This window comes from Limulus polyphemus, unplaced genomic scaffold, assembly GCF_000517525.1.
Source record: "Limulus polyphemus unplaced genomic scaffold, Limulus_polyphemus-2.1.2 Scaffold1392, whole genome shotgun sequence".
NCBI lineage: Eukaryota > Metazoa > Arthropoda > Merostomata > Xiphosura > Limulidae > Limulus > Limulus polyphemus.
Genome location: NW_013667002.1, coordinates 58435 through 70625, shown reverse-complemented (window position 1 = coordinate 70625; position 12191 = coordinate 58435). Strand labels below are relative to the sequence as shown.

The 12191-nt window shown below is 33.1% G+C and overlaps 1 protein-coding gene across 1 annotated transcript in view; it reads left to right on the top strand.

Moving 5' to 3' along the window:
* Window positions 1–12191, top strand: part of LOC106463387 (synaptogenesis protein syg-2-like) — a gene marked incomplete at both ends in the record, with an annotated part of 107784 nt that overhangs the window by 65179 nt on the left and 30414 nt on the right. The window contains 3 exons of the mRNA XM_022390862.1: window positions 2279–2563; window positions 3876–4160; window positions 6234–6539. Coding sequence (XP_022246570.1) covers window positions 2279–2563; window positions 3876–4160; window positions 6234–6539 — 876 coding nt within the window. The remainder of the gene's footprint in view (window positions 1–2278; window positions 2564–3875; window positions 4161–6233; window positions 6540–12191) is intronic.

Below are 12191 nucleotides of genomic sequence, written 5' to 3'. Positions count from 1 at the left end.
AACTTAAAAGTGCAGATCAGAGAAATGGCAATTAGTCAGCAGTATTTAACGTCTGCATAGCTATCCTTGAACGCATAGCGTGAGTGACTGTTACTTTTACAACTTCCCCCAGATGAAAGAACGGTGTGTGTTTAGTAGTAAATCGTGGTTTCGGATCTGGGATCTTACAATCCATAGCCTGGCACGTTAACCACTAGAAAGGTTTCTATTGTTGTGAGGCCGAGGAGTATTCATCAAAAATACATATAAAAAAAGATTAACCATTTAAATCTAAATAAAAATTTTCATCACTCTTCCTCATCTTCTTTTACCTATATGTATGCTCTTCATAATAAAATCACATAGACAATGGATTTGGACAAGGGTAATGCCTGTGTTACCTCACTGTTGTTTCTATATGAGAAAATTAATTATCTGACACTGCATTCAGACACTAATTAAATTTCACCACGGTTTCTCTCAGAAAATGTGTTAAAACACAATATACATATAATGATGTGTGTGTGTAATTAAAGTAATTAGGTATGCGATAATATATGTATCTCTTCATGTACACTACGAGATTGCCTAGGATTAACAGTAATACTCTATAAATACTTGTGTAGATTTACCGACTTCAATATCATATATATATATATATATACTGATATTGAAGTCGGCAAATCTACACAAGTATATATATATTGGAAATATTAGCAATAGGAGTGAGTTCTCAAATTGCAGAGGAATTGATTAAGCGGGTTCATCAAATTTGGGTTTAAAGAGCTGCCTTAGAACACTGATAGAGAAAACTTAGTATTAATCTGCTTTACTGTTGCTGTTAAATATTCGAGAAACTCTGAAAGTTTAAATTACTGAAGGTAGTTTCGCTGCTTAGTTTGAAATATTAGTTAATCAAACTTTACTTCTTTACAGCTTAGTTTATAGTCATTCATTGTTCTCCCAATTCGTTGAAATTTCTGAATATTATAATCTACAGCTTCTAAAGTCTTATGTTCCTAAAAAATATTTACAGTTAGCTTCACAGTCTCTGTTAAACTGCTTTCGTATTGAGTTGTTCCCTGAATAAGCTCTGTTCTAACAAACTCCACTGGTACCATAATTTATTTAAAATTTAATACTACTAATTTTGTCATTTGTTAGGAAAGGGTGTGTGTAAAGTGTCTATTAGTAAATCGAGTGGACAATAATTTAGTGTTAACATTACTGATTAATCAGTTATTAATAATACATCCGTTTGTATACTGACGCTACAGTACAGTAGCATTTCGTACCTCCGGAAAACTAATCACTTGATTCAGTGAAAGTTAACACGTACTGATATTGTAGTATCCAAACATACTAGGTATTTCCTATCTCTTTCAAGGTGAGCATACAATTACTGTATCTACGTTTAAAAATGGACATTGGTCAATGAATGTGATTAAGTTCCTGCCACCCTGTTACCGATTGTTCTGGATCATTCCCCTATAGTATCACGTGCATTTTTGCGTGAGAAAGGTTACTGTAAAGTAAAACACAATATGTAAAGGCGGAAAACAATATTTTCCACTGGTAGGTCAAGTAATATGTTGAGGGTAAATCGCCCCTTATTTATCTATTGGAATGATCAACAGTGACGTGAGTAAAGCAAGCGTTCTGAGAAGTTCAGCACTGTTCAATTATATGTATAATACTATGTTTCTCAGTCTTACACCCTCGTCACTTTGAAGTGTTGAATTACCTTTTCACTTTGTTTATATTTGACCTCTTTCTTCAAAATCAGTAAAAACATAGAGTATTCAGTTAAATTCTGTAATACTGTTTTTGCTTGAACTTCTTCTTGTCAATGGATTGTACTGTATATGTTGAGGAAAGTACTTTATATGAAAGTATCCTACTGTGATAAATTCTCACCAGTATTCATCGTTCACTATCGCCTTATATAATATTTTAAAAAAATAATTATTTTAGTAATGAAGGGGGCGATATTCTATATTTAAATAATTTGCCTTTGTGACAATTCTTTAAATAGTAGTTGAATTTGTTATATTTCTAAAATTAATTCATAATTGTCCTTAGGTTTAAATCAATTTTGCATTTAGCGAATTCATTTGTTGATGTTGTTGTTGTTTTCTGAAATGTATACAAAATCAAATCTACACTTAACACAGTCCTCAATTACAGAAGCTTTAAATCTTTTTATATCTTACACTGTTCTATGAAGTAACGCTTTTCATAAACTCATTCCAGAAAATGTATCACTGGTAATGTATGAATGCTACAATTTCTTATACAGATCCTCCAGAGCTTGTACTCCAGCTGGATAAACTAGGAGATGTCCAAGAAGGAATGGACGTTTATTTCGAATGTCACGTTCGAGCCAATCCACCGACGAATGAGATTAGCTGGGAGTTTGGAGGGCGTGAAATCAATCTAAGTCCCGTGGCCTCAATAGCCACTATAAATAATGGGACCCTCATCTTACAAAAAGTCAGTCAAGCTCACAGAGGGCGCTACAGATGCTCTGCCAGCAATCCTGAAGGCCTAGGTGTCAGTAATGAGATATTCTTGCAGGTTAAGTGTACGTTAGTATACTGTATTTCTAGAACTGTCTGTAATACGCTTAGTTAATAACGAGAAGCTTCAACTATTGACATGATTGTTTGTTAAAAAATTCTTGTAGATTTCTAATTTTCTTTTCGCTGCGTCTTTAGTCGTCTTGATGAATAGGGAGAAGGATACTTCGCTCTGACATTCAGAGAAAGATCAGTAACTTAACTCAGGTAGTGCCTGTAAATTAAGCCTGCGATTACAGTTTCCACTTAACCAACCTAGCTGGTTATAAATAGTTCTCATGAAAACGCGAATCATAGTCCAGTTTTATATCCAATGAAGCCACTCAAATCTACAACATGGCAAAAAATACTATCGGAAAATTCGATATAAAAAGATATTTATTTGTTTATCAGGATGATTCTGTATAAAGTCTGTTCAATGTGTGATATAATTTGCGATGACAAAGAAGAGATAAATTAGGAAGTGATGAAATTAGCTGTCTTAATAACTAACTGTACACTATAGTTCTATAGGTCTAAAAATGGTTAACGTCGTAGTACGTTTAAAATGTTATGGTAAAATACATAGATATATTAAAAGAGATTGGTTTAGAAGTTTTACTGAACAACACTGTGTATATCTATTTACTTTTAGTAAAATAACTTTGACTTGTCCTTCTAATATACTTATATTGAACTAACAGGAGGATTGAGGCTTTTACCCATCTGCTTCTATTTAATTTTCAATATTATCATCGCCTGTATTTGTAAATAACGTTAGATTTGCTATTTGATATTTTCAACTTGAAAGACTAATTGGCCAAGTCAGAGACTTCAAGACTCAGGCAAAAACATCCCTAATTTAGAAATGTTTACCACAGGGAGTGTCATCAATTGGAATGTAACCGCTGCTGACACGGTTACTCTAAGCTGAATAGCGGGATTCACTTTCCCGGTTATAACAATCTCGCAGTTTAAAGTGCAGGGCATCTTGCGGCTCGAACTTTTGGCCTTCCCATCCACAGCCCAACACACTAACTATTCGATCACGTCCGATCTCAAACAACAGAGATTCACTTTCCTTGATTTCTGATGACACTTTTAGAAAATTTAGTTTTCTAACAATTTATTTATAATATGTAGTTTAGATCTGGTTCTGAGTACCATTACAAATATTTGAAGTTATAAATCAGTGAGTTGTGCCTAATTCATTTTCTTGTCTTGAATTTCGGTCTAATATTATCCTTAGTTAATTGCTATAACAACCATCTAGTTGCGTTCTATATGTACATATGTTCTACAATGTGTGTTTCCTACAAAATTAACTTTCGTCTACAGATGCCCCTGTATGCCAGCCTCTTCGACGATCATATGGTGTGGCCATGGGTGAAACTGTGTATGTGGATTGTGCACTGGACGCTGACCCACCGGACATCACTTTCCATTGGCGTGTAATTACTCGTTCCGGTCAATCAGATGATATTCAACACACCTGGGACCAATCAGGTAGTACAGCTACTTATACCCCGAAAACGAGGCACGACTATGGATCATTGGAGTGTTGGGGAACCAATAAGATCGGCGTCCAAAAAGAACCTTGTTCTTTTAGCATTGTTCCAGCTGGTAATAAATACTAATAATAGAGTTTAGATAAATGAAAAGCTTGAGTAATAGAAGAAAGTGAATCATTAGAGTTAGTAGAATTCCATAAAAATCTCTTGTTGGATAGGTCTGCCATATCCCAGCCGGCCTGATGAGCCCTGTTATTGGGCAAAAGGCCTCGTCTGTTTTGGATATGGCAGATAAAGTGTGGATAACATATTATTACATATTCTTAGTGACCATTGTTCTTTAACCTGAATGTTGCTATACACGAATCTATAAATTATACTCGATACTAAACTACCATATAGTTTTAAAAACTTTCTAAAAGTTATTTTATATATGTGGAAGAGTTTGAATATTGCGGTCGGATTTATTTTTTTCCAGTGTTAAACAAATACACAATGACTGTTCTCAGTGTTAAACAAATACACAATGACTGTTAATATCACCCCCATAGCTCAAATGATTATATTTAAACAAAAGCTTGTTCTATGGAAACTAAATCTCAACAGACACACATTGGGAATCTGAAGTTTTACTAAAGAACACTTGGGCGTGGTACAGGGTGTTCCATAAACTTTCACACGTGGTAGTTTATATTCTTTCAATTATTCTAAATCAGTACATCAAGTCTACCCCTAAAGCAGGCGAACGTAAACATCCTTTATTCTGACCAGGATTCAATAACTGTCGCAATATTTCGCAAATTGTCAACAATCTTCGTCGAGTTATTAATATTGTGTTCTTGAAAGAGGGGGAAGAAAGATATATAAAACCAATGCTGGTTTACAAGAAAGGCGATATAGATATGTATTATAGAATGTCTTAACTTACCTAAATAAAACTTTCCGATGAAAGGTATATTAAACATGAATCACCTAATAATCATTCTATGTTTTGACCATAATGTACGTAGATATATATATATATATGTTTAAAACATTCTTACAAAATTGGAAGTATATAAAATAATAATGTGTTTAAAAATACATTGTTTTCAGAATACAATGCCATAACTCTTGTTGAGTATATTTTTAGGTGAAGTGTGCTTACTGATAAATCGAGATTTTCTCTTTGAAAACTAAACAAAAACATTTTCCTTTTAATTCTGAGAATTATTCAACAACAAAGTTTATTCAGTTACGAAGAATTCTCTGAAATTTGATGACTTTGGAGGCTTTTTTTTTACACTTTTGAATACATTAGTAAATCAGAAAAATACGAAACAGAGAGATAAAAGTGTAATCAAATCACAGGAATCCATTAAACACTTAGTCATGGACGACAACGCGGTAGTTTTAGCGATCATTGGCTATTTATGTTTTATAGTTGTAGGCTTTTAACTAAGGGCAATAAACTTTTAATTAAATTATTACAAAGAAAATCTTCCGAAGGTTTTTAACAAAGACTATCTTCAAGATTGGGACTTGTAAATTGATTTGTAAAATCAGTAGAAGTTCTAAGTTTTTCTTTTCTAGCTCTATGTCGTTATTCAATGTTGAAATGGTGTATTTTCCTTAATGTTATCCGAACCTTTTTTTGTAGTAGTTACAAGGAGGGGTAATGATCCGCTAAAGTAGATACGTTTTCATATGTCTGGGTCAAAGATCAACATTCCGTTTAGTCACAGGACGAAATACGAGGATGCCAAACTAAAATGTCAACCTTATATGTTATGATTTAAGCATTTTAGTATAAGGCACACCACTAAACTCTACATACCAAATATGTTGGGATTTTCGATCGCAGAAAAAACAAACTATCTTTCTTCCAGATATGAAAAAAATCTCTCGAATAGTATTCAAACTACTGTGAATAAAAAACTTATTTATAAGGACAACAAGGAAAGCAGTCCCTTATGTGCCGATACCGCTTGTTGGAAAATTACAGTGTACCATGCTACAAGTATTATCACTTTAAATTTGCTAGAACTTGGGTGTTTGGGTCGGCCATAAAACACACGAATCCTTGCAAAATGGAAGATATTGAAATAAATATCTAGTCTCTTGTAACTATTAATTATTATGTATAAGCATATTTGCATGTAAAAAAATATTTAGAATAACCGTTTATAAATTGATCTATTCGCAGGCCCACCAGATCCCGTGAATAATTGTTCTGTGCTGAATCAGACGGAACATACGATCTTTGTTCAGTGCCTTAAGGGTTACGATGGTGGTTCGCCCCAGAGTTACACGATAGAAGCTTATAGCTTGGAGAGTGGAAAGCTTCTAGCTAATATTAGTTTATCAACCGAACCAAAGTTTTCTGTTAGAGACCTTCCAGCGGACACAGCTATACGATTTTTGGTGTTAGCTTCCAACGTTAGAGGTCGGAGTTCACCAATAGTTTTGACAGCCCACACACTCCGATCACCAGCGAAATTAACTGTACGAGGTAGGCTTAGAAGTAAAGTTTTACTTTGTATTCTGTCCCGATAATTATTGTTGTGTTTGTGTAAAAGTATTGTATTTTGATTTATTACTGTAATCGGTTCATCTTAGTTGAAGGTTTGTTTGTTTGAATTTTGCGCAAAACTACTCGAAGGCTGTATGCACCAGCTGTTCTTAATTTAGCAGTTATAGATAGACTACAGCAGTAGCTCTGAAACTTTAGTAGCCCGAGGACTCCTTTCAATTCAAAATGTTTTGAAAAAATGATTCCGTATACATGTAAAGCTATATTTCAAAATTAAATATTTTAATTTACATAAATTTAACTTTACGAAAATCACTATCTATTCTATAAATTATATTTTTCTAAATATTTTATATATGAAATTTCGAACATGACTCGCGGGCCACCTAGAGTACTGTCGCTGACCCCAGTTTGAGAAACGTTGGACTAGAGGAAAGATAGTTAGTAAACACGACCTACGGACAACCTTTGGGCTGCTCTTTGCTCTTGAGCAACGAATAGTAGGATTGATTATCACATAATAACGTCCCCACAAGTAAAAGGGCAGTACCCCGGTAGGACAGCGGTAATTCTTTGGATTTACAACACTAAAATTAGGGGTTCGATTCTCGTCGGTGGACACAGCAGAAAGCCCAATGTGGCTTTGTTATAATAAAAAACACACACACACACACACACTGAAAGGGCAAGCATTTTCAGTGGTGTGATTCGAACCGCAGATTGCTTTAACCAACAGGGTATGCAAAGCCTCCTGATTGAATGAAAGATACTCTAAAATATTTTTGAGTGTGTTTTATGTTTCAAAATTGTTGGGTAATTTTAATATTTCAATAAGATAAAATTATCCATAATTTCGTCAATATAGCACAAATGACAAAAATATGACGTAGAAATGGGGAAACAAAGTTAAGTCTATTTAATATTATCATTATGTACCATCTCTGTGAACAAACTTATATTGGCTTTATATACAAGCGCAATTCTGCAGTGAAATGCCAGTTTTTAAACAAGACAAATTACGATAAATTATGTATTAATTTACTTTTACTTGATTCATTTGTTGGATTTTGTTTTAAGATTAACGGCTGACTTAAGGCTTGATAAAAAGAAATAGATCAGCAAAAATTTTAAACTGGTTTAAAGATTAGATTGCATCGTTAAGACCAGGATATATGTTGATAGCTGAAAATGGTTTAAAGATTAGGGAACATCGTTAAGACTATAATATATGTTGATATTTAGTAATGGTTTAGAAGATTAGGGAACATCGTTAAGACCAGGATATGTGTTGTTATCTGGAAATGGTTTAGAAGATTAGGGAACATCTTTAAGACTAGGATATATATATATATATTGATATCTGCAAATGGTTTAGAAAATTAGGGAACATCGTTAAGACCAGGATATATATTGATATCTGGAAATGGTTTAGAATATCAGGGAAAATCGTTCAGACTATAATATATGTTAAAATCTGGTAATGATTTAAAGATTAGGGAACATCATTAAGACTATAATATATGTTAATATCTGGAAATGGTTTAGAAGATTAGGGAACATCATTAAGACTATAATATATGTTGATATATGGAAATGGGTTAGAAGATTAGGGAACATCATTAAGACTATAATATACGTTGATATATGGAAATGGTTTAGAAGATTAGGGAACATCATTAAGACTATAATATATGTTGATATATGGAAATGGGTTAGAAGATTAGGGAACATCATTAAGAGAATAATATACGTTGATATATGGAAATGGTTTAGAAGATTAGGGAACATCATTAAGACTATAATATACGTTGATATATGGAAATGGGTTAGAAGTTTAGGGAACATCTTTAAGACTAGGATATATATATTAATATCTGGAAATGGTTTAGAAGATTAGGGAACATCATGTTGATATATGGAAATGGGTTAGAAGATTAGGGAACACGTAAAGACTAGAACGTAATTTCTTTATTGAATATACATGGCAATATTCACAATATTCAGGAAATCAAACATTCTCACATAATATAATAAATAGTTAAATAAATGTAAAATATCCATTTGTTTTGCACATATATTGTTATTTAGGAAATTATATTATAAATATATACTCGAATAGTGGTCCCCAATCTGTAGTAGGCGTACCTCTTGGGAACCTTTCGATAACATTAACACGAAAATAAGCTCAATATTAGAGTGCAATTTCGGTAAGTTTCAAATGTATTCCATTAACTGGCGCTCAACGTTCACGTATTGTTGACTCGCTCTTGAATTATTTCTTGAATTATACCTTTCTATCAATATAAAACGTTCTTAGGTGTTGTTTTTTAACAAAATATACGCGTCAAGAGTACAACGTTGGCTCAAGGTCTGACTGGAGAGCAAACAGGATAAAAAGTTGGTAACCACTTTACTGGAACATAACAAAAAATAATTCAACTAAATCTTCTTACTGTGAAGATTAAAAAGAATCGGTCTCAGAATTAGGTGAGGATTTCAACCAGCTTTCGAAAACAGGCAGCATGCGATAGTAAAAGATGCAGGTGAGGTGCAAACGCGCAGTTAAAGTTTTTCATGGTTCAGTTATCGCTATAATTGTTCTAGTTATGCATTAAGAATAATGTATCTTACATGGTTTGTTTGCTTGGTTGGTTCGGATATTCGCGCAAAGCTATACAAAATAAAACAAAAACAAAAAAAACATGACAGGGATTTAGTTTTTAAATGAAAGAAACTTTCCGAACCTGCAATGATAGACTACAATAAAGGCAGCTAGTCAACAGCACCAACCGACAACTGTTGGTGTATTGTAAATCGCCACTCTTTAAATAAAACTACTGCTTCCCTGTGCGGGGCGCGAACCATGAACTCTTGGATTCAGAGGCCCTCACGTTTAAGAAACAGAAGAGACAACGATCTTTTCTTTTTATTATCTAACAGATGATCACTGTATTGTAAGCTCGCTGCAAAAAAAGGTTCAAGAAAACGCAATAGTCCAGAAAAAAATGATTCGACCAGCCATATTGTGGACAAGTGACGTCGAAAAGGCATGTGTTTTAAAACGTCGGGAAACAAAAGCTTGGCAAAGGATTTGGAAAAGAACCAACTTCACCCTGGACGAACAAAGAATGAGTGCATAAATTACTTTAAGGGCAAAAGAAACAGAGACTGATTTGAAAGAAGTTTTGCTCAGATGCTAGCAATGATAAATCTCTCAAAATATGTTGGAATTTGCACAGAAAAGGTCCCCGACAAATGGAAGCAAAGACCATCCCAAATTTTCAGCATGATAAAGTGTCATGGTGACAGTTGATGAAGAAAAAAGTTAAAGCTGCTTACGTGACTGGCCATTCTCATTCAAACATACGGGAGGCTGTAATCTCAAGATCTCACCTGGCCTACCGAAGGAGGATTCTGGCTGGCTGCTTCTTATACGTGCAGCCATGGACAGAACAGGTGGTATCTCCATAGAATGACAAAGGAACAAAGGTAGCCAGAACGAAATCAACTTGATCATTATATTGACAGCGTGTTTATGAAAAATACATAGACTTAAGAAAAACGAATATGTTTGAAAATAATTGTATATTAACATAAGAAGGTAGATAACGCATATTATGGCTGCAATCACAAGATAATAATGTTATATAGCGAACGGTCATAAACAATCATTTGATATATTGCTTACATAGACTGGCATTTTTTTGGAAAATATATTATGTTATTTCTCATATTTCATAAATATACAGATGCCTCAAGGTGTTTTTCATTTATTTTCTGCAACCAACATATAACCGTCATATAACAACATATAAACAGAGAAACAATCTAATAAATATCTAGTTTTAGTTTATTTTCTGCAACCAACATATAACCGTCATATAACAACATATAAACAGAGAAACAATCTAATAAATAGTTTGTTTTAGTTTCTTCCTTGAACTTTTATTTTGTTATACACAGATGAATTTTTAGTACTAGTTTAGAACGAGATTTTAGGCCTAGTTATTTGTGTTTGTATGGTTTGTATTATTTATTAATTTGCTGAGTGTATATAATGTTCGAATATTCAATTTTCAAACAAATTATTACATAACAAGACGTGTAGTGTTGGTAGCAATAGTGATGACTGACAGATTTTTATATTTCAAACAGAAAATTATGTTTCATTCATAATTGTGCCACCTGTAACACTTTCTTTTCCCGTCGTTGGTCAGCGATAAGCTTTAGGAATTATAAAGCTAAAATGTAAGGTTCGATACTCTCGGTGGACACAGCGCATATAGCCTATAATACAGCCTTGTGCTGAAGCTGAAACAAAATGACCCTTTTCTCATTTAATTGCGTTATTTCTTTAAAGGCATTTAAAGTGTATTTATTATAACATATCCACATCCTTAGCATGCAATTTATGTTTTATATATGTCTATCTCAGAATTAGAGACGATGATATCTTTCGTCTACTTACACATTCCAGACGTATCATTTACTGAAACATGTTCACTTGTAGTAGAATATCTGCGAAACAAGAAAATGTATCTAGGGAAAATAATTAAGGAATTGCTTGAAATGTTAAAAAAGAAACTGGAAAAGAGTTATTATTATTAATGTATACTCATATCACGACATTTCAACAATCAATAAAGGCTATCGTCAAAAACAAATATTATAACGGACTGTTATTGTAACAGCAGAATTTTAAAAGTAATTTGAAATATTTGTAAGGATGGAAAGTAGCAATTATTAAGATTTGTTCATGATTTTTAAGGTGTTATTTAAAACTACGTCTTCGAAAAGATACAAAGAAAGAAGGATGTAAAAAAGTTGAGTGTTTTCTTTCAAAGCCATAGGGTGGGTGCAAAGGAATCGTTATGAAAAAATTAATTCTTTCTATAAATAAACTTTAAAATTATGAAAACTATTTTTCTCTTCAGCGATAGGGTTTGTACTTAAACGAACACGTTGTCGCCCTAAAAACATCGATTGGTGTATATGTGATGGTAGTGAGCGAAAATGTATTTATCTTCCTGTCTGTTTAGTGAGCCACACACTTATCTCCACGACTGTCTTGCTAGATTTGCAATTGTGTTATAGTGTTAAGGCTAGTAGCCTGTATTCATATGTTTAGACACTATACTGTATATATATCATTAATTATTTATTCTAAATCTATGTTTTGATATTCCTGTGGCATCATCTTCATTAGTTGCATTAATAACAGTTCAATAAATTAAACTATTTTAAATTCAAATAAATTGTTTCTGCCTTATTATCCTCGCGATTATTTAAGATACAAATTTGGAAACGTGTCGTTCACTGTCAATGCCTAGAAGATATCTATGTATATAATTACTGGGCGTGCCTTTAAAACTGTCAGCATGTCACGAGACTCGATACAAGCATGAACAATAACGAAGGTATTGTTAATTAGGTTTTATTATACTAGACCACATTCACTTGTTTACATTAATTTGTCTTAAGTGTTCAGGGACTATTTTAGATTGCTGAATTACCTTATTACATTAATATTTAAGTATGTTTTATTATACTAGACCACATTCACTTGTTTACATTAATTTGTCTTAAGTGTTCAAGGACTATTTTAGATTGCTGAATTACCTAATTACATTA